At 42.4% G+C, this 27,172-nt stretch overlaps 1 protein-coding gene across 1 annotated transcript; it reads left to right on the top strand.

Moving 5' to 3' along the window:
- The first annotated feature begins 9,573 nt into the window (after window positions 1-9,573).
- RBX1 (ring-box 1) lies at window positions 9,574-26,778 on the top strand. The gene is made up of 5 exons (XM_036252669.1): window positions 9,574-9,702; window positions 11,617-11,695; window positions 19,337-19,407; window positions 23,264-23,349; window positions 26,584-26,778. The coding sequence occupies exons 1-5, from the start codon at window positions 9,625-9,627 to the stop codon at window positions 26,594-26,596; spliced, it is 327 nt and encodes a 108-aa protein (XP_036108562.1). The 5' UTR covers window positions 9,574-9,624; the 3' UTR covers window positions 26,597-26,778.
- Window positions 26,779-27,172: the final 394 nt, after the last annotated feature.

Here is a 27,172-nt window from a genome sequence, read left to right as displayed (position 1 = left end):
GTTCCTCGTGGCCCTGGCGGGTAGAGTGTCAGCCTGCGGTCCAGAGAGACCCGGGTTCGGTTCCCGCTAAGGGCATGTACTTCGGTTGCAGTTTGTCCCCGGCCCTGGTTGGGTTGTGCGGGTGGCAGCCACTCGATGTGTCCCTTTCACGTCGGTGTTTCTCTCTCTCTCTCTCCCACTCTATCTGAACAAAAAATGGAAAAATCCTCGGGTGAGGATTAAAAAAAATGCAGTTCCTCATGTTGTGGTGACTCCCAACCATAAAATTATTTTTGTTGCTACTTCATAACTGTAATTTTGCTACTGTTATGAATCACCATCGGAAATGTGTTTTCCGATGGTCTTAGGTGACCCCTGTGAAAGGGTCGTTCGACCCCCAAAAGGGTCGCAGCCCACAGGTTGAGAACTGCTGCTCTAGAGGGTTGTAGTTTTTTGTGTTTTTTTTATCCTCATCTGAGGACATTTTTTCCATTTTTTGCTCAGATAGATTGGGAGGGAGAGAGAGGAAGAGAAAGATAGAGAGAAACATGGATGTGAGAGAGACACATCGACTGGTTGCCACCCACACGACCAACCAGGGCAGGACAAACTGCTACTGAGGTACGTGCCCTTAGCAGGAACCGAACCCGGGTCTCTCCAAACCGTTGGCCGACGCTCTAACGGCTGAGCCAAATGGCAAGGGCAGTTTTTTGTTTTGTTTTTTTTCCAATCTATTCTCTGTCTCCTATTCAAATTGGATAAATTATATTGTTCTAGCTTCCAGTTCAGTGATATTTTCCCTCTGTTACTTCTTTGCTGTTGAGCCCATCCACAGAGATATTTATTTCAGTTATTGCATTTTCTGTTCTAAAATTTCCATTTGAGTCTTCTCTGTATCTTCTATTTCTTTGCTGAGGCTTTTTTTCTCATTTGTTTCAAACAATGTTTCAAACATTGTTATCATTGCTGCTTTTAACTTTTTGTTAGCTAATTCTAAAATCTCTGTCATCTTGTTGGCAATTATTGACACTTTTTAAAATTCATCTTGAGAACTCATAGTTCTTGGTGAGTTGAGTTATTTTCAACTGAAACTGGACATTGTTATGGGACTCTGGATCTTATTTCAACCTTGTATTTTAATTGGCTTTTTTTCCTCTTTGTTTACACCGCTCCAGCTGGGGAAGGTAGAAGTAGAAGACCAGGTCCCCGACTTAGTCCCCATTAACACCCAAGGGTGGGAGTGCTCATTACTTCTGAGCAGGAGGTGGAAGTTTCGACTTCCTACATGATCTTTACTGACATTGCAGTGGGTGTGACGATGATTTCTGGGTGAAGCTGACAGTTTTGACTCTCTGCTAGTTCTCCTCCAACACTCCCCCAGCAGAGAGGGAAAACATTGCCTCATATCTGCTGGGTGGGAGTGAAAGTCCAGACCCCCTTGGGGTCCCCTCTTACACCACAGGGGTAGGGGAATTCATTTTCAGCCAGATACAAGTTCCAACTCCCTAATTGACCTATACCAGCCTGGCATGTGTGTTGGGACACCTGGTTACAGATCTGTGAGCTATATAGACTAGGTTCCCCACTCAGCTGTACTGTCATGGATGGGAGTGGGGCCACATTTATTTCTGTGTTGTTTGGATGGTGTAGAGTAGTTATTGTCTAAAAGTTTTCTCTTTTATGTTTGCTAGAGAAATCAGACTTTTGTTGGGGTTTTTGTTTTGTTTGTTTTTTTGTCTGTACTCATTGGGGTTGCCAGCTTCTTCAACCCTAAGTCTGGGCTATATAAGGTAAAGAAAACACAGGGAACTCATTATCACATCACTCCTCAAATCCTGAGGTCCCTAACTGGCCTGCTTTCTTTTCTCTGTCTCTCAGAGTCTTTTTATTTATTTACATTTCATATATTCTGCCCAGTTGTACTTATAGGGAAGAATAAAGGAAAATATATCTACTCCATCTTCCCAGAAGTAGAAGTCCTGCCCATCTGACTCACTGTTTAAAACCCTTCAGTGGCTTCCAATCACTCGGGATAAAGGCCAAAACCCTTTGCATGGTTCTATTGAATAGTCTTGCATGACCTGGTCCCTACCAGTGGTAAATGTTTACCAACCAACCAACTCTGGGGCTGGACAGGCAACTCTGATTTGTAGTGTTTGCTGCTTTTCATGATGTAAATACTACTATTATGGCCAATTTCAAGCTACCAACCTGTCGTTGCTAAATATGGAAGAGATACTAACAATTGACTCCAGCAATCACTGCAGGCATCACTCTCTTTCTCTTTATACTCCGGGTATTCCAAGTTTCTTTCCCAGTGCACTAGACATTCAACAGCTTCCAGCCCCTTCTACACCGTTGGCTCTACCTGGAATGCCACCTTCTTCCACATCTCTCAGTGTGCGTGCTGGAGTCAGCCTGCATCACCTAACAAGAGCAACTGTTCAACTTTCAGAAATTTTGAAATCTGGCCCTGGCCGGTTTGGCTCAGCGGTTAGAACGTCCACCTGCGGTCCGGAGAGACCCGGGTTCGGTTCCCGCTAAGGGCATGTACCTCGGTTGCAGTTTGTCCCTGGCCCTAGTTGGTCGTGCGGGTGGCAGCCACTCGATGTGTCCCTTCCACATCGATGTTTCCCTCTCTCTCCCTCCCACTCTATCTGTACAAAAAAATGGAAAAATGTCCTCGGGTGAGGATAAAAAAAAAAAAAAAAAGAAATTTTGAAATCTGGTTGCTAAAGTTACAAATAAGGGTTTGTTTGTCTTAAAAGAACTTGTTTTTAAAATTTACCAGTATACTCCTGCATCCGCTCCTCTTTGACTGGCTCATCCTTCAATCTCAAACCATTTCCTCTAAGAGGACATCCTCCTATCCTCAGGACTTACTTTCTACTTCAAGGCACCCTGCACTTTCCCTTCCTAAAATTCATTGAAATTGTCAATAATTGACTTGCCTCTCTGCCACTATACCCTAAGTTGAATGATGACAGGGGCCTTTTGCAAGTATTTAATATTATCAGAAGCCTTTTTTTTAAATCCTCACCCGAGGATATTTTTCTATTTATCTTTAGATAGAGTTGGAGGGAGAGAGAGAAGAGAAAGGGAGACAGAGAGAAACATTGAAGTGAGGGACACATCGACTGATTGCCTCCTGCACGACCCCAACCAGGGCCGGGGACGAACTGCAACCAAGATACGTGCCCTTGGCTGGAATAAAATTCACGACTCGTTGGTCCTTGGACCGAAGCTCTACTGCTAAGCCAAACCAGCCAGGGCATCAGAAGCCTTTTTATCTAGACCTGTATGGTATAATTGACACACAGAGGTTCTTTAGGTATTTTACAAATATTTACTGAATGTCTAGATGGCTGAAAGGAATAGAACTAAAGTAAAATTATAACCTATTGCATTGTAATCTGAGTGAAATTATGAAGAAAGATAAGAATCTGTATGAAACCTACATTTTTTTAGGTTTATGCAGCACTTTTTTTTTTTATCCTCACCCAAGGACATTTTCCATTTTTTGTTCACATAGAGTGGAAGGGAGAGAGAGAGAGAGAGAGAGAGAGAGAGAGAGAGAGAGAAACATCGACGTGAAAGAGACACATCGAGTGGCTGCCACCCGCACGACCCAACCAGGGCCAGGGACAAACTACAACCAAGGTACACGCCCTTAACGGGAACCGAACCCAGGTCTCTCTGGACCGCAGGCCGACGCTCTAACTGCTGAGCCAAACCGGCCAGGGCTATGCAGCACATTTTAGTATACAGAATGCCATAGTCAATTGCCACAGAAAGACAAATCTCCAAAAGAGAAATAATAGCACATGAGGTTTTCAGAGCTTAATGGAGCCACCCCTAAAATTATTAATAGTCCTACTGTAGCTCTCTATACATGCCAAACAACTTAGAAATGGTTGCTGCTTCCCCTTCTGTATCCCTACAATCCCTTCTTCACAAAGCTTAAAAATTTTAAGGATATTATTTTTTCTTTATTGATTTTAGAGAGAGAGGAAGGGCGAGGGAGAGAGAGAAATACCGATGAGAGAGAACATCGATTGGCCACCTCCTGCATGTCCTCCCCCACCCCCACCCCCAGCCACTGGAGATCAGGCCCACAACCTGGGCATGTGCCCTTACTAGGAACCAAACCAGTGACCTCTTGGCGCATGGATAGATGCTCAACCACTGATCCACACCAGTCAAGCAAAAAACTTTAAAGAATTTTAAAGATTATGTCACTGTTAGTCCTCTCCCTGGTTTTTCTCCTCCAATATCTTCCCATAACATTTGCAACAAAATCCCTGATCTGGCCCTACCTGCATGTCCCACATCTCTTACCACACTTTCCTCAATAAGCTTAAAGTGTATTCATTCAACACATACTGAACTCCTACAATGTACCAGGCACTGTTTCAGTTTTGATTACCAATAAACAAAGCAATCAAAATCCTGTCTTGGTAAGGACGACAACAACAACAATAAACCTAATAAATGAGTAAACAAAAAAAAAATATGTTAGAAGGTACATGTGGCATATATTTAAAAAAAGAAAAAGGCCCAGCCAGTGTGGCTCAGTGGGTGAACGTCGACCCATGCACCAAGAGGTCCCTGGTTCAATTCCTGGTCAGGGCACATAGCCAGGTTGTGGGCACATCTCCAGTGAGGGGCATGCAGGAAGCGACCAATTGATGTTCAATGTTTCTCTCTCTTTCTCCCTCTCCTTTCCCCTCTCTCTCTAAAATCAATAAAGAAAAAAGATATTTTTTTAAAGGAGAAAAGCATAGTAAAACTAATGGGTAGCAGTTCATGCAGGGCCTTTTAAGCCATTGTAAGGACTTTAGCTTAAATGTCACTCCTCTCCCAGCCAGTGTGGCTCAATGGTTAAGTGTCGACCCATGCACCAAGAGGTCACCGGTTTGATTCCCAGTCAGGGCACATGCCCAGGTTGTGGGCCTGATCCCCAGTTAGGGGCAGGGGGCATGCCGGAGGCATCCAATCCATGTTCTTTCTTACCGATGTTTCTCCTTCCCTAAAATCAATAAAGAAAAAGAAAACAAATTTTTATTTTTTATTTTTTTGTCTACAAAGCTCTTTAACCTTCAATTTTTTTTTTTTTGGTTTTGTTTTTTATCTTTATTGTTGAATGTATTACAGATGTTCCTCATTTTTCCCCCATTGACCCCATCCTCCCCAATCCTGCCCCACTCCTACCTTTTCCCACACTGTTGTCTGTGTCCATGATTATGCATATAAGTTCTTTGGTTTATTTCTTCCCCCACCCCAAACCCCTTCTCTTTGAGGTTTGTCAGTCTAGCAACCAATTTGTTCTTCTTTTTTTTTTTTATGTTTTTATTTATTATTATTTTTTTTAATTTATTTTTTTTTTTTATCCTCATCCGAGGACATTTTTGCATTTTTTGTACAGACAGAGTGGGAGGGAGAGAGAGGAAGAGAGAGAGAGGGAAACATCGATGTGAAAGGGACACATCGAGTGGCTGCCACCCGCACGACCAACCAGGGCTGGGGACAAACTGCAACCGAGGTACATGCCCTTAGCGGGAACCGAACCCGGGTCTCTCCGGACCGCAGGCGGACGTTCTAACCGCTGAGCCAAACCGGCCAGGGCCAATTTGTTCTTCTTAATCCCTTCACCTTTTTCACCCATTCCCTCAACCCCCCTCCCATCTGGCAACCAACAAAATGTTCTCTGTATCTATGAGAACGTTTCTGTTCTGCCTGTTCATTTTGTTTGTAGATTCCATTGTCAATAAATATGTATTCATTGCCATTTTGTTTGTTCATATATTTTATCTTTTTCTTCAGGAAGACCCTTCAACATTTCATATAATAATGGTTTGGTGGTGATGAACTCCTTTAGTTTTTTTTTGTCTGGGAAACTCTTTATATGGCCATCAATTCTAAATGACAGCTTTGCAGGATAGAGTAATCTTGGTTGTAGGTTCTTGCTTTTCATCACTCTGAATATTTCTTGCCACTTCCTTCTGGCCTGCAAAGTTTCTTTTGAGAAATCAGCTGACAGACTTATGGGAACTGCCTTGTAGGTAACGAACTGCTTTTCTCTTGCTGCTTTTAAGATTCTCTCTTTGTCTTGAACCTTTTGCATTTTGATGATGGTGTGTCTTGGTGTGGGCCTCTTGGGGTTCATCTTGTTTGGGACTCTCTGTGCTTCCTGGACTCGTATGTCTGTAAGTTAGGGCGGTTTTCTGCCATTATTGTTTCCAATAGGTTTTCTTTTTTCTTTTTCCCTTGGAAATGATTGTATTGGATATGATGGTTTCTAAAGTTGAACAGTCAGAATAAGGAAGCATTTACTCATTAAAGATTTGCTAGTAATGCCATTAAATTTAATCTAGGTAATTGGATTTTTTACATTTTGCTCAAAATATATGTCCTTTTTCATATGTCTGATGATTAATAGTCAATATTCTTGAAAAAAGTTTAAGTATAATTTGTAAAAAATGAGTTTTAGTTTAGTGGGTGATTTGAAAAGAAACTTGTAGGGTATCAGTAGGTAATTAACACATTTTCCTTTAATTTTTGTTTCCAATTTTATTGTTATATTTCTAAAGCCAAGGCATTTTGAGTATTGATTCATTATATATATATACACATATATATAAACACACACATATATATGCACACATATATATATATGTGGTGTGTGTGTGTTTACTGATTTAATTTTTTTTTGTTTCCAATAGGCTTTCGATTTCTTGTTCTCTCTCTTCTCCTTCTGGCACCCCCAAGATGCGAATGTTGGCACGCTTGAAGTTGTCCCAGAGGCTCCTTACACTATTCTCATTTTTTTTGGATTCTTTTTCCTTTTTGCTGTTCTGATTGTTTTTTGCTTCCTTATATTCCAAATCAATGGTTTGCTTCTTAGCTTTACCTACTCTACTATCGAATCTGTGTAAATTATTCTTTCAGTTAGTGCCGCCTTCATTTTTGACTGTGCCTCCTTCATTTCTGACTGGTCATTTTTTATGCTCTTGAGGCCCTCACTAAGTTTGCTGAGGTTCTCACTAAGTTCATTGAGCATCCTCATAAGCAGTATTTTGAACTTAGCATCTGTTATGTTGCTTATCTCCATTTCGCTTAGTTCTTTTCCTGGAGATTTTTTCTGTTCTTTCATTTGGGACCTGTTTCTTTGTCTCCTCATTTTGGCTGCCTCCTGTGTTTGTTTCTGTGTATTACTTAATAAGAGGTATGGGGCTATTTGAGACCAGATGCTGCTTGTTTGAAAGAATTTAGGAAAACCTGAAGCAGGATCCAAGACAGGCCAATCCTATGGTAAAGCAACTGGCAACAGCTTGGGTAGGCCTGAAAGTTGGGTGGGGTGGGGCCTCAGGGAGTCACCAGGTTGGGGCAACCAGTATGAGCCAGGTTGCTGGAGTCCCAGATATGGCAGCTGTCTGCCACCCCAGGAAAGGCTCACCAAAGGAACAAAAGCTTCTGACAACACATTTATCCTGGAGAAAGCTCCCTCTCCAGCCCTCGCTCCAATGCCAAACAGCTCAGTTCTTCCCTGTATGTCTCTGGCGCCCCTCCAGCTGCCTCCCCTCCAAGCTTAGAGGGAGAGAGTCTGATAAGTCTGTGCGTGGGCCCTTTAAGAGGAGCTTCCTGGGCTCCAGCTGCCTCAGCCTCCCTGAGCCTCAGTTCCCACTGGTTTTTCCAGCCAGAAGTTATGGGGACTTCTCTTCCTGGCACTGGAACCCTGAGCGAGGTGCCTGGTGTGGGACAGGGACCCCCCTCGTCCTCAGAGAGGACCTTCCCAGCCGAGGTGTCCTCCTGATTTTTATCCGCCACACGTGGGTGTGGGACCAGCCCCTCCGCCTCTGCCCTCCTACCAGTCTCGATGTGGCTGCTTCTTTAATTCTGTAGTTGTAGGACTTCCATTCAGCTTGATTTCAGGTGGTTTTGAATGATGGTTGTTCTGTAGTTTAGTTGTAACTTTGATGTGGTTGTGGGAGGACGCAATACCACAGTTACCTACGCTGCCATCTTGACTGGAAGTCCAAAAAAATTGTTTTAAAGTCACTCCTCATGGAGGCCTGCCTACCCACCCACTTTAATGTTGCTTCCATCTTTGTCTTCTTCATAGCCCTTACTTTTTCCATACTAGGAGTTTGACTCCTTAATCATTGTCTCTCTTCTGTTCATAACAGGCCTTGAATCATACTCAATTAATTTGTTGAGTGAAGGATAAATATGCCTTCAATATCTTTAATTTACTAAATGTTTCTACTCTTCATATAGGGGCCCATAGGGACACAATAAATAGATGACAGAAATATTAACATGGACTCATTAACGAAACTTGAGCTAAGAAAAACTTTGTAGGATTCCTATAATGCTTTAAGGCCTCATACTAATTTTCCCAAGTCTGGCTAAAGCTGTAATGTTTTCACGGATTTGTTGTACCTGTTCATGACTAAGACAGGGGAACAAATCACAGTTAATCCGGTTTAGCGATGGAGTCAACACACTCCACTGCTCTCCAATTTACTTTTAAGGGAAGATAAGAGATTTCAAATAAGCCAATACAAGATTTAGGAGTGATCTAGCTGAGTTATACCTCTGCAAGTTTAGAGAAGCAAAAAGGGTCTGAGGGTGACATAAAGTACAAGGGCTTTGGCTGGGAAGAAATGACCAGTAAGAATAAATAGCGGAATGCGTCACACAAATTCAAGTACTGCACCCAAAGATACGACTATGGCTAAAGGAGCGGAAAGAGGACCGAAATTAGGTGACCCACCGAGGAACGGGAAACGTGTGTTCAAGTGCATGAAGTTGAAATCGTGTTCCTTAACCAAAGGCCATTCTGGGGTGGGTAGGTATTTCGGACGTGCTAGAGATGGCACCTCCCAGGCTAAGTCTCCTTCCTCTAGTAATTTCAGGTGGGCAGGTGAGGGCGGAGCTGGAGAATGCCTGCTTTGGCCCTGGGGAGGGCCTTGGAGAAACTCCTTCCTCCCGGACGAGTTCTGAGCATTTTCCGAACTGAACTAGGAAAACCAAGCGGTGCCTGGGCCCCAGCTCTCCCTGGCCTCGGGCCTCCCAAGGAGGCTACATCTCGGGCTTGGCTCGGAAATCGGTCAGGGTTTGCGAACGACCAGTATGCGGGCTCGGGTTTCGGCAGCAAGAGGGAGAACGCCCACCCTCACCCCTTCCCCGGAGGAAGGCGGTGGAAACCCCGCCGGCACGCGAGCAGTGCAGCGGCCAGGAAGGTGGGGCGGGGCCGGGGCTGCAGGTCGCGGCCGAGGCGGAGGAAGCGGCCGCCGCCCCAGCTGAGGCTGTGTGGCCCGGGCCTTCCCGCGGGGGGCGACGAAAGCGAGTCCTTTGGAGCTTTTCCACCCGGCTCGCTCACGTCTGCCCGGCCTGGCCCCACCCGGCCCCGCCCCAGCCTCTCGGGCCACCGCCTCCTCCCCGGCAATGGCAGGAGGGGAAAACCTCCGCCAGCGCCTTTAAGAGGCGTGGCCACGTGCTCCGCCCCCCACCTACCCTCCGCGCGCCAGTAAGGGGTGGGGCGCAGGAGGAGGTGTCCGGGCGGAGGGGGGTGGGGGGTGGAGCGAGGAGTGCGCTGGTGCGCAAGCGCAGTGGCCGGACGGCAGAGCGTGTGTTTCCAAAATGGCGGCAGCGATGGATGTGGATACCCCGAGCGGCACGAACAGCGGCGCGGGCAAGAAGCGCTTTGAAGTGAAAAAGGTTGGGTCTCGCCAGCGCCTTCCTCAAGGAAGCTAGACAGGCGCGGATCTAGCTGGCAGGCCCGAGGATGACCGAGGCGCGGGGGAAAGGGCTTCATTTCGGGGCGTTCCTTGGACTGGGTACCACGAAAGGAAGCTGGGAGGCGGGTCTTAGGGTTGATCGGCATGATTGCGGCCCACTGTCAATGGCAGTATTGGTTTCACTAAGAGGCTGAGGGGCCAATCACGGAGGTGCTTATTGAGATGCGCGGGTTTGCGATTTGGCTACGGGAGCCAAGCGTCTGAGTTGTCACTGGTGTGGTGGTGGTGGTGGTGGTGTTGGGGGCGGTGAGGTGGGGGGGGGGAGAGAGGGGGTGGAAGGGGGAGTCGGAGCGATGCGCAGTGTGGAGGATGGGGCAGTGCAGCGAAAGCCGGGAACCTGAAGTCCTACCGCATTGGAGGCCTCGGAGGAGCCGGCTGATCTCTCTGTCCCGCCCCTTTCAGAAGCTCGGGGTCCCTCTGATCGTGAGGAACCCATATCGGGTCCTCGCCTAATCGAGGCGTCCATTACCATTAGCCCCTTCTCTGTCCCGAACCCCTCCTAGTAAAAGTGTCTTGAGTGAAACTCTTGTTGCTTTTCAGAGGTCTGTTGATTTGTCGCAAGCTGCCCCAGTCATATCATATCAGGAATCCCCCCTCGAAAAACAAAAAAAATCATTATGGAATTTGTTAAAAAGAAAATGCGAGCCAGCCCAAATCGTGTCGTTTAAGGGAGGGCTGAGTACTAGTTGCAAATGACCTGCTAAAAGTGGGAAAGCAGAAAGTGTGGAACGTGCCTTTTTGCATGAAATGCTTTATAGTGGTTTGCTAAGAATTTGGAAGAAAAGTGCCGATTGCCACCTACGATTAAAAAAATCTTTTCAAAATGAAGATTCTGAAACAGGGTCGGTGTTATTCCTGGAACATCTGGCTAAACACAGACAATATTCCCCCTCATAGTTGCTTTTTGGCGTTTCATTGTGGACACTGCGTGCTCAGTTACAACCAGCAGCCATATTGAAGAATAATAGAAGTAGGATCTTTTTCCTCCTAGTTGAAGCTGTCGGATGAAAAGTGCTGAAGAAGTTACTAGACACAGAATTGGGTTGAAAGAGAGGACAGTTTGAAAAATGGCCCCAAATTTTTGGGGTGAAAAGAAAGTTTGGTAATATTTATAATTGCAGAAGCCATGAGATTGAATTACATAAATTCCACTTTTTAGATAAACTCTTATTGGAATTACCTTAACTAAATATGACTCTGAATACGAAAAGTTGAGAACATCAGGTTACTTGATTGCAGGAGCTAAATAAAATTCTAGTGAATTCTAGAGTTTGTTGTGAAGTAATCTGTAAGATTTAAGTGATGACCTTGTTCTGTGCACTGACACTGTGTAATTAGTTATACAGCTTATCCCACAATTACCCATTTTGATCCAATCATTATCGTAGTTTATTCTGTTCCTAGTTTTCACTTCCCCACTGATGTATCCAAAGCTGTCTGGAAGAGCAGACACTTATGCAGAAATTGAGCTCTTCTGCAGGTGTCAGAGAAACCTTCACAGTAATTCAACTTATTAAACCTGAAATAAGCACTTAAAAATTATTCCTGATTTGCTTACATTGATATGGCTGACAAAATTATTTTAAACTGTAGGAAAGAGTAAAATTAAAAGGTGACTCATTAATTTCTGTGTTCATATTCTCAAATATCTGGAGAATGGGTGGGCATATGTGTAACTTACTGTTGCCATCTAATATAAGAATAAAGTAATATCCAAAAACTATTTGGTGGTCCTTGTGGCCAAAGAGATGATAACTGCAGCTGTAGCATGAAATGAGTGTGTGTATGTGTATCACAAGAAGAATGCTTTGTTCCTCCCTTTTTCTCTTTGCAGTGGAATGCAGTAGCCCTCTGGGCCTGGGATATTGTGGTTGATAACTGTGCCATCTGCAGGAACCACATTATGGATCTTTGTAAGTAATTAGAGGAGGATGGAAAGAAATTGAAAATGTTACAGAGATTGTGGCTATCCTGATGTGACTAGTTTTATTCTTCACAATGAAATATAAAGCATAGTCAGAGCACTTGGGGTCTTTTGCATCTAGTTCATTGGTATGTTTGAAATAGAGTAGTTTTTTATGATGTTCTGGAGGCATACCCATCTCAGAATAAATCTGTTCAGTCTAAAGATGACAAGGCCACATTTAGAATGAATTGTGGACCCAGAGACACTCTTTTATTTATTTATTTATTTATTTATTTTTATTTTTTTTATCCTCACCCTAGGACATTTTTTTTTTTTTTTTTTTGCATTTATCTTTTAGATAGAGCAGGAGGGAGAGAGGGAGGAAGAGAGAGAGAAACATGGATGTGAGAGAGAGACATCGAGTGGCTGCCACACGACCCAACCAGGGCCAGGGACAAACTACAACTAAGATACGTGCCCTTAGCGGGAACTGAACCTGGGACTTCTCTGGTCAGCAGGCCTACGCTCTAACCACTGAGCCAAACCGGCCATGGCCAGAGACACTTTTGATTCCTATATTTTCCATCTGTTAAACAGACTCAAAGGCAAAGGTGAAAGGAAGAAAGTAAACTTTGAGCTAAAATATTCAATCAGAGCTAGTTTTTGCTGGGCAAGATTTATAAATAAAAGAAGGCTTACGTAAAGGATTTTCAGTCTTAGCCCCAAACACAGTTAAGAGGACATCACTGCCAACATGTAATTAGGCAGTTAATTGCATAAATAAATTTCATTTAAATCTCCACATATTCCACTAAACGTGGTGGATTTGATTATAGCTATTGATAGACTCAGTAAACTTATAGCAAATAGGGACCAGAATGTTGACCACACTAGGAAGAATTGAGATTACTTTTTCATCCAGGTACTAAAATGGTTTGTTATTGAGATCAGAAGTAGAGCAAAGAAATTTCAAATTTCTAGACTAGAAATTATAGGCACTTATTTTTTAAATCATTCACCTGCCTCTCCAACTTCATCTTAAGTCACTCTCCTGCTCACCCTGGTCGTTTTCTCTGGCTTTCCATTCTTGAATTATCCATGGTCTTTTTTAGAGTCCTCACATATACCGTTCTTTATGCCTAGAATATTCTCTGCCTCTTCTCCACCCACTTTGGTCTAACCAGCACTGTTCAATCTAAATATTAACCACAAATGCAAGCGCATACGTAATTTAAAATTTACTAGTACCCACATTAATAACATAAAAAGAAACAGATTATTTTTATTTTATTTATCCTACTATATCCAAACTATTTTAATTTCAACATGTAGTCAGTATTTTAAAATGAGATCTTTTACATTATTTTTTTGTACTAAGACTTTGAAGTGTATTTTACACTTACATCTAGTCTAATTTTTTGTTTTTTGTTAATCCTCACCTGAGGATATTTTTTCCATTGCTTTTTTTTTTTTTTAGAGAGAGAGAGTGGAAGGGGTGGGGGGGAGAGAGAGAGAGAGAAACATCGCTGTGAGAGAGATGTATCGATTGGTTGCCTCACACACACACCCGACCAGGGCTAGGGATCGAACCTGAAACCCAGGTACATACCCTTAACCAGGAATCAAACCTAAGACCCTTTGGTGCTCGAGTTGACACTCTAACCACTGAGAACACCAGCCAAGGCTAGTCTAATCTTAACTCAGACTAGCCAATATCAAGTGCTCAATAGCCACATATGGCTAGTGGCTACTTCATTGAGTAATGCAGAACTAACCTTCACATCTCACTTGAACTTGCTTGAAGATGTTTTCACTGACCAAAGTTACACACAAACACAGGATATGACAGTTCTGTTAAATATTCCTAAGATATCCTGTAGTTTCCTTTGTAGCAACCATTTAATTTAATTTGTCCCCTGTCATGTCCATGTTATTTACTGCTTTATTCCCAGCATCTAGCATAGTGTCCAGTACATTATGGGTTCTCAGTAAATATTTGCTCAGTGAATAATAAAACAACATTGGGGAATAGTTTATGATCATTGCAATTTGGAAAATACAAATCAAATATTTTGTGTTGGAAAGTGATCATAGCAGGTGTTGGTAGTTTATTGCCCTTGGTTTTTTTGAGTTTTGATCCTGTTTACCATTTCACACAATAGTCAAAACAGATCAGCAGCTACCATGATGTTTAATACAGATAGAAGGAACTCATCACAGAAGAACACACGCACATTTTTAAATGTGTTTGGGTGGGGTATTTGATTATGTGCTTGCCAATTTCTTTGCCATGGGTTTTCACAAGGAATTGTACCCAGAGAAAAATTTTACTTTATTGGGGCTTTCTTCTGTAAATAGTTATTAATGATTTTATATAATCCTGATTCTTTTTTTTTAACCTCTACATTTAAGTAGTTGTGTCTCTCTCTGGATGGAAGAGAATGCACTTCTTAGAAAGACCATGACAGACAAAGCCCATTGACATTCTGTCATTTCTTATAAGGGATCATTGTAGGCTTCAGTTAGACACCTGCTTTATCGTTTATTTTAAAATGTCAGATGAAGAAGTAGAACACCGAACTATAACAAAAAAGTTATGAAAGTATTTTCAAGTTGTATCTTTTATTCATTCCATATTTATATCCTAGGCCTTTCGCTAGACACCAGAATAAAACAATGACTGAGATCAAGTCTTTATCCTTAAGAAATATACCCTTGTGTTTAATACAGACACTAAAGAGAAATCTGATTGCCACAACTGGGCTTGTCTTCCTTTCAAAAGTAAATGGAGCCCTGGCCGGTTTTGCTCAGTGGTTAGAGCGTTGGCCTGCAGTCCAGAGAGACCCGGGTTCGGTTTCCACTAAGGGCACGTACCTAGGTTGCAGTTTGTCCCCGGCGCTGGTTGGGTAATGCGGGTGGCAACCGCTCAATGTGTCACTTTCACATCAATGTTTCTCTCTCCCTCCCACTCTATCTGAACAAAAAATGGAAAATGTCCTCGGGTGAGGATTTAAAAAAAAAAAAAAGTAAATGGAATATGATTCTTGAAAAAGACATTTTGTTAAAATGAAAATAAGAATCTTGGTTTATCAATGGCCATTTTATAATATATTCTGGTCTGGCAGTAAATGAATAATTATATACCTAGCTGTAACGAAATAAGAGTGATTATGGCTGTGTTCCAGTTGGACTCCCCTACAAAGCATTCTTGGTGTGAAGACTTCTTTTTTTGAGTCCAAATTGATGCTACATGCCTGTATTTTTTTTTTTTAATCCTCACCCGAGGACATTTTTCAACATTTTGTTCAGATAGAGTGGGAGGGAGAGAGAGAGAGAGAAACATCGACGTGAAAGGGACACATCGAGTGGTTGCCACCCACATGACCCAACCAGGGCCGGGGACAAACTGCAACTGAGGTACATGCCCTTAGCAGGAACCGAACCCGGTTCTCCCCAGACCACAGGCCAACACTAACCGCTGAGCCAAACTGGCCAGGGCTACATGCCTGTATTTATTTAATTGATTCTACAGCTTCATATTTATTTATTTTTAAATATGTTTTTATTGATAGAGAGGAAGGGAAAGGGTGAGAGAGATAGAAACATCTATCAGCTACCTCCTGCATGCCCCCAGGATTGAGCCTGATACCTGGGCATGTGCACTGACCAGGAATTGAACTCATGACCTCTTGGTGCATGGGACGATGCTCAACCAACTGAGCCATACCATCTGAGGTTTGTATTTATTTTATTTTATTTATTTTTTTTATCCTCACCCAAGAACATTTTTCCATTTTTTGTTCAGATAGAGTGGGAGGGAGAGAGAGAGAGAAACATCGATGTGAAAGGGACACATCGAGTGGCTGCCTCCCGCACAACCCAACCAGGGCTGGGGACCAGCTGCAACCGTTGTACATGCCCCTAGCGGGAACCAAACCCGGGTCTCTCTGGACTGCAGGCCGATGCTCTAACCACTGAGCCAAACCGGCCAGGGCTGTATTTATTTTATATTGATCCATTTCTTGGTGTTTTACAGAGTTGCTGAAATATACAATCTATTTTTTTCCACTACCTCAGGTTATCTAGTTCCAGATGAAGAGGGCATCCAGAAAAGCTTAGGCCCAGCCTTTGTCCATAAGAAATTAGTCTCTTCCTAAAACCACAATTCCATCAGTGTTTTGAAACTGGAATCTGTTCACTTTCAAGATGAAGCCATTGCTTCCTTAGCTTTTATTGAAGTTTCAAAGTTGCCAATCTTTGTATATCATATGAAATAAGCATCTGCCTTTGCCGGGGGTATGATAGGAACCTATTACACGCTGCTTGTCTGTCTGCTCTAGGTTGACTGTTCTCCTGTTCTTTCCCGTTTAAATTAATGAGTAATTCTCTCTGCACCAAAGCTTGAAGACATTTTGAGAACATTTTCTATTCGTATTTAGTAAATTTTTAAAATATATTTTCTATTGATTTTTAGAGAGGAAGGGGGAAGGAGGGAGAGAGAGAAAAACAGCAATGACAGACACATTGATTGGGAGCCTGCAACCTGGGCATGTACCCTGACCGGGAATCAAACCAGCAACCTTTTGGTCCATGGGTTGATGCTCAACCACTGAGCCACACTAGCTGGGCAGGCCAGTAATTTTTCATGCCATTTTATCTGGCATTCTAGATTGTAATTCTATCCCTCCTATATATTTTTGTTTTTTGTTAGGGATTTTTCTGGCAAGGAATATATATTTGTCCCCCATTCTCTCTGTTTATGAAAGTAGTTTTTGTTTGCCTATTCAAGTACTGAGAGCCTACTTTGCATTTGGCATAGGAAGATAGAGCTCTTTAAAAATATCTAGACCTAGCCCTGGCTGGCATGGCTCAGTTGATTGGAGCATCCCGTACACCAAAAGGTGGTGGGTTCAGTTCCTGGTCAGGGCACATACCCAGGTTGCAGGTTCAATCCCCGATTGGGTCTCTGGCCAGAGGCAGCTGATCAATGTCTCTCTCTCTCTCTCTCTCTCTCTTTCTCTCTCTCTCTCTCTCCTTCCCTCCCTCCCTCCCTCCCTCTAAAATCAATAATAATAATAAATACCTATACCTAGAAAAATATAAGCATGATAATGTACCTTCAAACAGTTTTGTTATTACTTAAATAATTGTGTCTTTTATTTAACTATTTTCATAATACATAGTCCTCATTTAAGTGAGAGGATCCAACTTGAAGGACCTCAGATTGCATTTTCTCAGCCATCCCTTTATATGATAGTGCATTCACAGCTCCAATAAATTCTTGAATATACTGCATAGATGCTGGATCTCCACTTTTATCAGAATTAAAATCCGCTTATTCTCTTTATAGTGTGAATCAGCAAAAGCAAGTTCTGAGATTCCATATTCTTTGCCTTCCATATTTTCGAAAGGAACAAAACCCTTATCATGGTATAGCTCTTCCTTTAAGACCATTAACATCTCAGCATTATTTTCTTTTTTTTTTTCTTTTATCCTCACCCGAGAACATTCTTCAATATTTTGTTCAGATAGAGGAGAGAGAAACATAGACGCGAAGGGGACACATCGAGTGGTCGCCACCCACACAACCCAACCACGGCCAGGGTCAAACCGCAACCGAGGCACGTGCCCCCAGCGGGAACCAAACCAGGGTCTCCAGAACGCAGGCCAACGCTGTAATCGCTCAGCCAAACTGGCCAGGGCTCAGCATTATTTTCTTACAGTTTTACTATTTTCCTCCTATGGAAGTTTGAAGTAATTGTCTCCTATTAAATAGTCTTTCCTGAAGCTTTTTCTTCTTTAAAGGGAAGACTCCATTTGGTTACTACCCTGAGAAAAAGCAAATTATACATGAGTAATTTTTTTTTATCTTTATCCAAGGACACTTTTTGCACTTATCTTCAGAAAGAGCGGGAGGGAGAGAGGGAGGAAGAGAGAGAGAAACATTGACGTGAGAGAGACATCGAGTGGCTGCCATCCACACAACCCCAAGCGGGGCCGGAGACAAACTGCAACTGAGGTCCATGCCCTTAGAGGGAACCAAACCCGGACCTTTCGGGTCCTCAGGCCAACACTCTAACTGCTGAGCCAAACCAGCCAGGGCTACATGAGTAATTTTGTTCCTTGAATATTTATTCGTAGTAAAGTTACTCATCACTTCTTGATCTCAGATTTTCATTTTATTTAAGTTCTCTTCTCTTCCCCCTCTATGAAGTTGATATGGCATACATTTTCAGTAATTTGCTCTGTCCACCAGACGGAATCACTGCAAGGACCACAAACATCAGTAAGTGGTGGGTCCCAAATCTCTAACCCAGTAGTGGAACAGATTTGTTTTGTTGACAGTGTTTTAACATCTTAAGATTTTCCTGGCTGGTGTGGCTCAGTGGTTGACCATCAACTCATGCACCAAGAGGTCGCCGCTTCAATTTCCCTGTCAGGGCACATGCCCAAGTTGTGGGCCTGATCCCCAGTGGGCGGGACATGCAGGAGGTGGCCAATTGATGTTCTTTCTCATTGATGTTTTTATCTCTCCTTTTTCCTTCCTCTCTCTCTAATATCAATAAAGAAAAAATATTTAAAGAAAAAAAAAAAGGCCCTGGCCAGTTTGGCTCAGCAGTTAGAGTGTCAGCCTGTGGTCCAGAGAGACCCGGGTTCAGTTCCCGCTAGGGGCACGTACCTCGGTTGCAGTTTGTCCCCGACCCGAAGTGGGTTGTGCGGGTGGCAACCACTCGATGTGTCCCTTTCACGTCAATGTTTCTCTCTCTCTCTTCCTCCACTCTGAACAACAAATGGAAAAGTGTCCCCGGGTGAGGATAAAAAGAAAAAAAAAGGGTCTAGCCTGACTGGTGTGGCTCAGTGGTTGAGCATCAACCCATGCACCAAGAGGTTGCAGGTTTAATTCCTGGTCAGGGCACAGGGCACATACCCCGGTTGTGGGCCCCATCCCCAGTGGGGGGCATGCAGGAGGCTGCCAATCGATGTTCTCTCTCATCGATGTCTCCATCTCTCTCCCTCTCCCTTTCTCTCTCAAATCAATAAAGAAAAAAAAATTTTTTTTAAACGCCTTGATATTTGATGTCTTTGCACAGAGCACACCCTATAGTTTGCCGCAGGCCTCTTCACCCCCTTTTATCTTACTGTTTTTTCAGTTCACATATGTCTGCCTGACCCCTTTAGGCTTTGGAGCTTAACATGGGCAACTCTGGGTGTTCTAAGGCCCTATAAGTAAGCATTCACCAACAACAGGGAAGAGAGGAAGAGATGCTAGTTCTCAGAACAATAAGAGTTATGAGATGATTTTAAGAGTTTATGAAATTTACCAAATTAAAAGGAGTCACTTTTATTTGGACAAGTCAGATTATGTTCAGAATTAAAAAGTGCTTTTTTTCTTTGTTCTGTTCTTGAACAAGGGTAGGTAATCATTGCAAAGTATACTGTTAAGTCACATCTCTGCCTTATCTGTTCTTCACCCCTTTTCACATTCATTAAGAAAACAATTATTATCGATTACTCACTGGAGATTTTGTTCAGGTGTACACCCCGCCCCCCCACTCCAAACATGTCATTGTAATTGTGCAGGTAAGACTGCTATAGATTGAAAGGTCATTGCTCCTACGGTCTGATCTTGTTGCTCTTGTTCCCACAGGCATAGAATGTCAGGCTAACCAGGCGTCTGCCACTTCTGAAGAGTGCACCGTTGCATGGGGAGTCTGTAATGTAAGGAAATGTTTTTCTCTGTAAGCATGGCTTGTAAACGTATTACCACTTATTCTGCTTTGCCAGTCTTGAAAATAACTAGGAAAAAAAATGACTAGCCCACCTTTCAAAAGGTATACAAATAGTAAAAAAGATGAAATCTTTATGCTATTCACCTGTTACAGAGTAAAAATTATTAGTTGTTGCAGAGGCACTAGTTTGTCTTAACTACAGAGTGGGTTCACTTTTGTTAGCCATATTTGCAGATTCATCTTTGGGAATTGCTTTCAGAGCCTGTGGCACAGGTTTTGGAATATTCTCCTATTGGTAGAAATCTTTGCCTTCTTAACATATTTTTTAAAATTTAAGGGTAGGTGTCCTGTGGAACTAAGTTTGGTGAATAAATTGAGTGTTCAAGTTTGTGTGTGTGTGCGCGCGCGTGCATATACGTTCGCGCACGTGTGCACACATGCGCTCTTGTGCATTTTAAGTTTGGCAAATGTACTAAATTCAGATTTTTTTGTTTTTGTTTTATTAACATGGCTCATGCCAGAAATGTTTTGTGCAATATCGTTGGACTGAATGTACAGCCTTCCAGGGTGTGACAGCTGTGAAGGATAACAAATATCAAATATGTTATTTCTAGCATGTGTTAAAAATTCATTTATAGCCTTGTAATCCCAGTCAGATGAGCTAAAATTGTTCTGTCTGGACCTCCTATGCCAAGGTTATAGAGGACCCATAGCCTCCTGCATGGCACAGGCCTAAGAGGCTTGGAGTCAGACCACCATTCCCTCATTGTGACTTAACTTACTAAGTGACTTCGGGCAGGTATTTGACATCTCTCAGCCTGGGTTCCTTTGTAAAATAGGGCTAATAGTAGAATGCATAGTTTAATCAGAATGAAATGATTTTATGTTCAAAGTGCTTAGAACACCTGCTGACAAATAGTAAGCATAAGTGTTTGTTAAATAAATACAAATTTGGCCCGGCCAGTGTGGCTCAGTGGATTGAGCGTCATTCCATGAACTGAGAGATCCAGGTTCAATTTCCGGTCAAGGCACATGGCTGGGTTACGGGCTAGATCCCCTGTGGGAGGCATGCAGGAGGCAGCCGATCAGTATTTCTCCCTTACATTGATGTTTCTCTCTTTCTCTAAAAAATCAATACAACATTTATATTTTTTAATCCTCATGCAAGGACATTTTTCCATTTGTCTTCAGATAGAGTGGGAGGCAGAGAGAGAGAGAAAGAGAAAGATCAGTGTGAGAGAAGCACATCCACTGGTTGCCTCCTGCACGACCTGACCAGGGCCAGGGATGAACTGCAACTGAGGCACGTGCCCTTGACCAGAATCAAACCCACGACTCTTGCCCTGGCTGGTTTGGCTCAGCAGTTGGAACATCGGCTTGCGGATCAGAGTCCTGGGTTCAGTTCCCGCCAGGGGCACGTACCAAAAAACAAAAAAAAAAACCCGCGACTCTTTGGTTCGCAGGCTGACGCTCCCAACCGCTGAACCAAACCAGTCAAGGCAATATAAAACATATTTTAAAAATTATTAAATAAATACAAATTTGGAGTACTGGTGGTTACTGAAGAGATAATAGTTATCAGTTTTGGGGGCTCACCCACACCTTGTGGTGACTGTCTTAATTCCGTCTGGGCCCTCTGGGTAGTTTCACAGAAGCCTGTATTGGCTAAGGGACAGGGTTTATTGTTTATGGGGATAAAGAAATAAAATATATTGGCTCTTTGTTCTCTCTGGCATTTAGGCATATACTAAGAACCTTGTTACTCTGTGGTAGAAGGAAGAGAGTGAACTTCCCCTAAATTTGGCTAAGGAGAGACTTACAGGGAGAGCCTGCCATAAAGAGGTGTGGTAGAAACCTTTGGACTAGTGCTGGGTTCTAGTTCTGGGTCTTTTACTAACCAGCTCCATGAACTTGGCAGGTCACTTAACTTGTCTGGGTTTCAGTTTCCTGTCTATAAAATGGAGATGATAATACCCATCATACTTGCTTGCCAGGGTTGCTATAATGCTTAGTGATTGACTATATGTTAACATTTTCTCAACTGTAAAGACTGGTCAGTGTACTTTGAGACTGCTCAACATTCCCATAATATGTCTTAGATGTCTTAGATTATTAACAAGAAGAAAGTTTGGATCAGGCACATTCAGAGATGGTGTTACCTGCCATGCAGCCTCATTTGTATCCCTTCTTTCCCTCCTTTTCTGAGGTAGTTGGGGTGCACAAGGACCCTGTACTGCTGCAGAGTGCCTAATGGGGGTGGGGGAAGGTGGAGAAGGTTGTCTTGGATACTCTTAGGTGAGTCTGTTCCCATGATTGAGAAAAATGCCTCAGCTTTCTGCCTTTTAGAAATTTTGGGGGGTTTTCCCCTCATAATGGGTTGTTTGAGAGTCAGCAGGAAAGGGGTCTTCCAAAAGCTGTCACTCTGGGAGAATATTTGTCCTGTTGAATATTCCTAGTGTAGTAGCTTTGGATTCTGCTCTTAATTACTGAATTCTAATTTTGTCTTTGTCAGAAGACAGTTCACAAGATAATAATCCATACTGTGATTCTTCTTTAAGTCCCATGCATGTTTTGGGAGAAGACATAACTCACCAGATTTCAAGGCTGTTATTAAATCAAGCCTGCAAAAGCTTTCATTGTTTTTGTTTTGTTTTTTTATCCTCACCCGAGGACATTTTTTATTTTTTGTTCAGATAGAGCAGGAGAGAGAGAGAGGGAGAGAGAGAGAGAGAGAGAAAGAGACATCGACTGGCTGCCACCCACACGACCCAATCAGTGCCGGGGACAAACTGCAACCAAGATACACGCCCTTAGTGGGAACCAAACCCCGGTGTCTCTGGACTGCAGGCCGACGCTCTAACCGCTGAGCCAAACTGGCCAGGGCAGCTTTCATTGTTTTGTTGAGTGTCAGCATTTCTCTCCTGTACCCCACCTAAGCTGACCCATCACAGATTAGATGAGGAGCAACACGTCTATTTTAATGCTCTACCCATGTGAGCAGGGGGAAGGAGTACATGGTCATTGCAGAGGTGTTGTGATGAGCATCTGCAGGTTATGAGGGTGCAAGGCACACAGGCTGTCCTTTTCCCCAAATCTAAAAGCCAACTCCTAGCTCCCTGTCAGTTACCAGTATTCTTGGGTCTCTTGCCTTTTTACTTCCTTCCTTGATCATGAATTAAGTCCTTTGATGCTCTTTCAGCTGCTTGTGGGCAGTTTGTTCATCATACTACTTCCTTTTACCCTGATTTTTTATCTCATTCCCTTTTAAGACTAAATCCCTTACCCATTAAAGGCTTATTGAGTACTGAGCCCTTGTAATAGCACTATGTTTATGAACAAGTCTGGAAATAAAGTTCTTCAAACAGAGTTGAGCCCCTAGGAAAGCTGAAGAAGTACCTATTTCAGCTTTGAGTGCGTGGCAGTGGCTGTGCACTACCAGGGGCTGAGAAGGCTCTTCTCCTGCGTTCCTATTCTTCCAAGGAGAGGAGAGTGCAGCTGGGACCAAGAAAGGGGAAGTTTGAAATCTGCATGTGTCCAAGGAATGTAAAAGTATCCCCTTACAGGCCGAATAGGACCAGGGAGCCACATTCCATTTTCCCTTAAGAGAACGGGAGAGAACTCACTGCTGGGCCATACACGGTTCTTTAGTGGTAATGACATTTCTAGCAAATATTTCATTTGAAATATCCTTGTATGGGTTGTGACCTTTTGCCTCTTGTTGTCTCTTGTCTCCCATTGTTCTTCTCCAGCTCCCTGGGTTACCACCCCACTGCATTTGAGAGATATTGTCAGTAGATGGTTGAGCCTACAGAGTTATTTTTAATAAAATGTATCTTTTCTTCCAGCATGCTTTTCACTTCCACTGCATCTCTCGCTGGCTCAAAACACGGCAGGTGTGTCCGCTGGACAACAGAGAGTGGGAATTCCAAAAGTAGGTGTCTGCCTGTTTCGATGTTGTAAGACTGGGCTTTGTGGTCAGTGCTGTTCTTTGTCTCACCTGAAGGGTGCATAAGCTTAAAACATGGAGCAAACCTTGTTTTATAAACAAGCTTTTGGTTAATTAAGGACTCAGATTTGTGGAAAGTGCACAAAGGTGTGGCCAACCTTAGAAGTTTTCAGCCTAGAGTTTTCCAACTGTCTAGAGTCTGTGAAAGTAGAAAATTTGAGAATCTGCAAACTATTAAATATTTTCAAAACCACATCCATAATAAGGTTCCAGGGGCTAACTAATGTCAGATATCTGTTTGGGGCAGAATCGTATCCACCTATCTTGTTTCTTTGGTTTATCTCATAATGATTAATTCTGATATAGCATTTATGATTGTCTCAACATCATTATTATGTAAATAAAACATGGCATGGTAAATTTTTAAAAATTCAAATGCTCAAAAGGATAGACCATAAAAGTGAGTCTCCTACCTTAGTCATCTAATCTCACTCCTGGAGGTGACCTTCAACAAGAGCTTCTTAGCTTTCCTGACTGTCTACCTATATGTACTTGTATGTATATGGGTGGGTATACATATATAATTTTTTCCTTAACATAAAATGAGCATCTTATATAGTAACTTACCTTGCTTTTTCATTTCATTTCATTTCTATATTCACACATATTGAACTACCTCCTTTCTAATGGTTGCAGGTTATGTTTTTATGTAGATATACTATAATTTATTTAATCAATTCCTGTTGATAGACATTTAGATTTCCAGTTTTTCACTGTTAAAAACAATGTGTAGGGCCCTGGCCAGTTTGGCTCCCAGTTAGAGTGTTGGCCCATGGACCAAAGGGTCATGGGTTCGATTCTGGTCAAGGGCACATACCTGGGTTGCAGGTTTGATCCCTGTGCCAGTCCAGGTACTGTGGGAGGCAGCCAATTGATGTGTGTCTCTCACATCAGTGTTTCTCCTCCCCGCCCCCCATTTTCTCTAAAAAAAAAATAAAAATCAATGGAAAAATATCCTCGGGTAAGGATTAACCAAAAAAAAAAAAAATGTGTAGAGGTGAACATCCTTATGCATGAATCTTTAAGTAATTCTTAAAAGAGGAATTTATAGGTAAGGAGTATATTTTTATTTTTGATGTGTGTGATTTTTCTTTTCTAAGAATATGTACTAATTTACACTCCCTTTATTTTTATTATTATTTTTTATCCTCACCCAAGGACATTTTTGCATTTTTATCTTGAGATAGAGTGGAGGGAGAGAGGGAAGAAGAGAGAGAAACATCGACGTGAGAGAGACACATTGAGTGGTTGCTACCCGCACAACCCCAACAGGGCCGGGAACAAACTGCAACCGAGGTACGTGCCCTTAGCGTGAACCGAACCCGGGCCTCTCTGGTTCGTGGGTTGATGCTTTAACCACTGAGCAAAACTGGCCAGGGCTACACTCCCTTTAAACAGTGCATATATACCCATGTACATATAAGTATGTATATGGAGATAGGAAAGCTAAGAAGCTCTTGTTGATGGTTACCACTAAGGGATTCGAAGATTAAGGTTGGAGACTCATTTTCCATCTTAGCTACTCTAACAGTTGAAAATTAATATTCATTGTATTTAAAAAAATTTTTTGAAACGTATTTTTATTTAAATGAGTTTTTATTAATAGGATATGATTATTTTTAAATACAAAAAATAGTGTTCTTTTTTAAATGCTTAGAAATTCCTTATTTGTACAGTTATTTTGCTTTTAGATTTGATATTTACTTGGGTAAAGAGGTTTGGAAGTCATACCAAATGCATGGTCCTTTTCAAGAAATTTGCCAAATACTCAGTATCTAACTCATACCTGTGCACTGTATTTAGCAAAGTGTATGTTAAGTAATGTGTAAGAAATGTAAATGTCTAAGAGAGTCCTCTGCTCTTGGGGAGCTTGCATTCTGAATGGAACCGTGACAGTAATACATGCCAAGGCAGAAGCACTCTTCTCCGGACCGCAGGCCGACGCTCTAACCGCTGAGCCAAACTGGCCAGGGCAGAAGCACTCTTCTGAGTTCTCGTGAGGTATTTGTGACTTGCTCTTCTCTAGAGCAGGCTCAGGATTCTGTTTTAGACCAAAACTGTCTCATGTTGTCTATTACATATGCCCAGGACTGAGCCTAAGAAGTGGGGAGTGTGAAGAGTTTCTTATGTTGGGCTTTGAAACTGTCACTGTATCCAACCAGTGACTGCCAGGCAGTAGTTTGCAGTGCATTGGGAAAGCAAATTCATTAGGAACAAACTATAACATTCTTTAATCTGATAGGCAACTTTTGGGTCGTTCTCCAGCCCACTAACAAACACTAGAGCTCTGCCCACTAACAAACACAAAAGTTGGGCACAACTGTTTTAGACAATATTCAAGTCGATTTCTTATGAAAAGAGCTTTAAGGATCTAGTAGTCCTTCAGGATGATTGAAGCAGTGATGGGGAGTTCAAGTACCCTGGTTTTCATCCATGTAACAAAATATTTTAATCAGAGGCTAACTACCCAAAAAGAACCAGGACCAAAGATTAAGTAAGGTAATGAAAGTATTCAAGAAGACCATTTGTGTGTGGAAGAAATTTCCTGGCCTTGTTTACTTTTATAATCTTGTTAGAGCCAAATTTTGACTTCTGGGAAATCAGAAACCACTTGAAATCTATGCTTAATTTTTTCACTTTCTGTAGTGCTAAGTGCAGTCAGAGCTGTAATGACAACTGGTGATAGATTTCGAAAATGAAGGCTGTTCTGTTACTATTCTGTATTTGCCTTACCTCAAACTGGAGTGGAGGTTAAAAAAAAAAAAAGTGCCATAGGTAGGAGGTCAAGAGCTCAAACCATCTGAGCCACTGACTGGAGTCAACGGGTGCAGTTCCTTCTCACAACCACCAGCTCTGACTTTTCTCTCACCTCCCTAATACTTCCCAGCATCTCTCTGGTATCTGGAAGGAGAGTCAGGTGGGTATGGTTGAGTCCCAGGGAGGGACCTTTACTACGAAGGGCGAGGGGGTCGTAGGTAAGATGTTACAGCGTATCATAAGATGAAAGGGGCAAGAGACCAGTGTCATAACGCAGTCTTAGAGTACACTTACATATTTTCAAAGTTTTCGTCAAATTTTTTCATATGTTTAAGCAGGTTTTATAGTTTCAAAACAGGAAATTACTAAGGAATTAGTAAAACAATTTACTTTGTCTTTCAGGTATGGGCACTAGGAAAAGAATATTCTTCCATCAAGCTCAACTGTTTTTGTTATTCATTTAATGATTTGTCCTTCTGTTACTTACTTGTAAATTAATAGATAGAACGGGGTCTTTTCTGCTTTGTCTTTTCAGTTTGCTATTCCTGCAGTCCTATTGTGTTCTGTGTCAAATAAAATCCAGTTGGATTCTAGAACAGATGCTGTCTCTTGTGTATGTGAAAAAAAAGTGAACATAAATGAAAGGGTCCCCCCTTCCTAGCTTGGAAAGCCAGCTTGTAAAAGTGAGACATATGTTCATTAGAGCAAGAGCATAGGTATCCTGCACGCACATCACTTGGTCACAAGGCTTCTGTCCACTGCCTGGTTGCTGATGGCAATCTTGGGCAAGTCGCCTCTGCTCCAAGCTTTCTTCCTCTATAAAGTGTGGCTTCTACAGACTCAATGGCATCATGTGGGCACAGAACGAGGCTTTGTAAACTTTAAGAGCACTATATAAATGTTAACTTTGTATATGACATGTTGCTTTCTTTTCTTAGTTTAGAAAAGTAAACTTGAAAAAAACCTAATATGTCCTTTTGGCTGGCAAAAG

This window comes from Molossus molossus, unplaced genomic scaffold (genome assembly GCF_014108415.1).
Source record: "Molossus molossus isolate mMolMol1 unplaced genomic scaffold, mMolMol1.p scaffold_m16_p_10, whole genome shotgun sequence".
Lineage (NCBI taxonomy): Eukaryota > Metazoa > Chordata > Mammalia > Chiroptera > Molossidae > Molossus > Molossus molossus.
Note: the sequence above shows the minus strand (reverse complement) of the source record. Positions and strands in the feature narration are given on the sequence as shown.

What these genes read in the sequence shown, in the direction of transcription:
- RBX1 (XM_036252669.1), top strand. Translation starts at nt 9,625, where the DNA reads ATGGCGGCAGCGATGGATGTGGATACCCCGAGCGGCACGAACAGCGGC. An exon ending in AGCGCTTTGAAGTGAAAAAG is followed by an intron (nt 9,703 to 11,616) that starts GTTGGGTCTCGC and finishes TTCTCTTTGCAG; the next exon opens with TGGAATGCAGTAGCCCTCTG. An exon ending in TTGCATGGGGAGTCTGTAAT is followed by an intron (nt 19,408 to 23,263) that starts GTAAGGAAATGT and finishes CTTTTCTTCCAG; the next exon opens with CATGCTTTTCACTTCCACTG.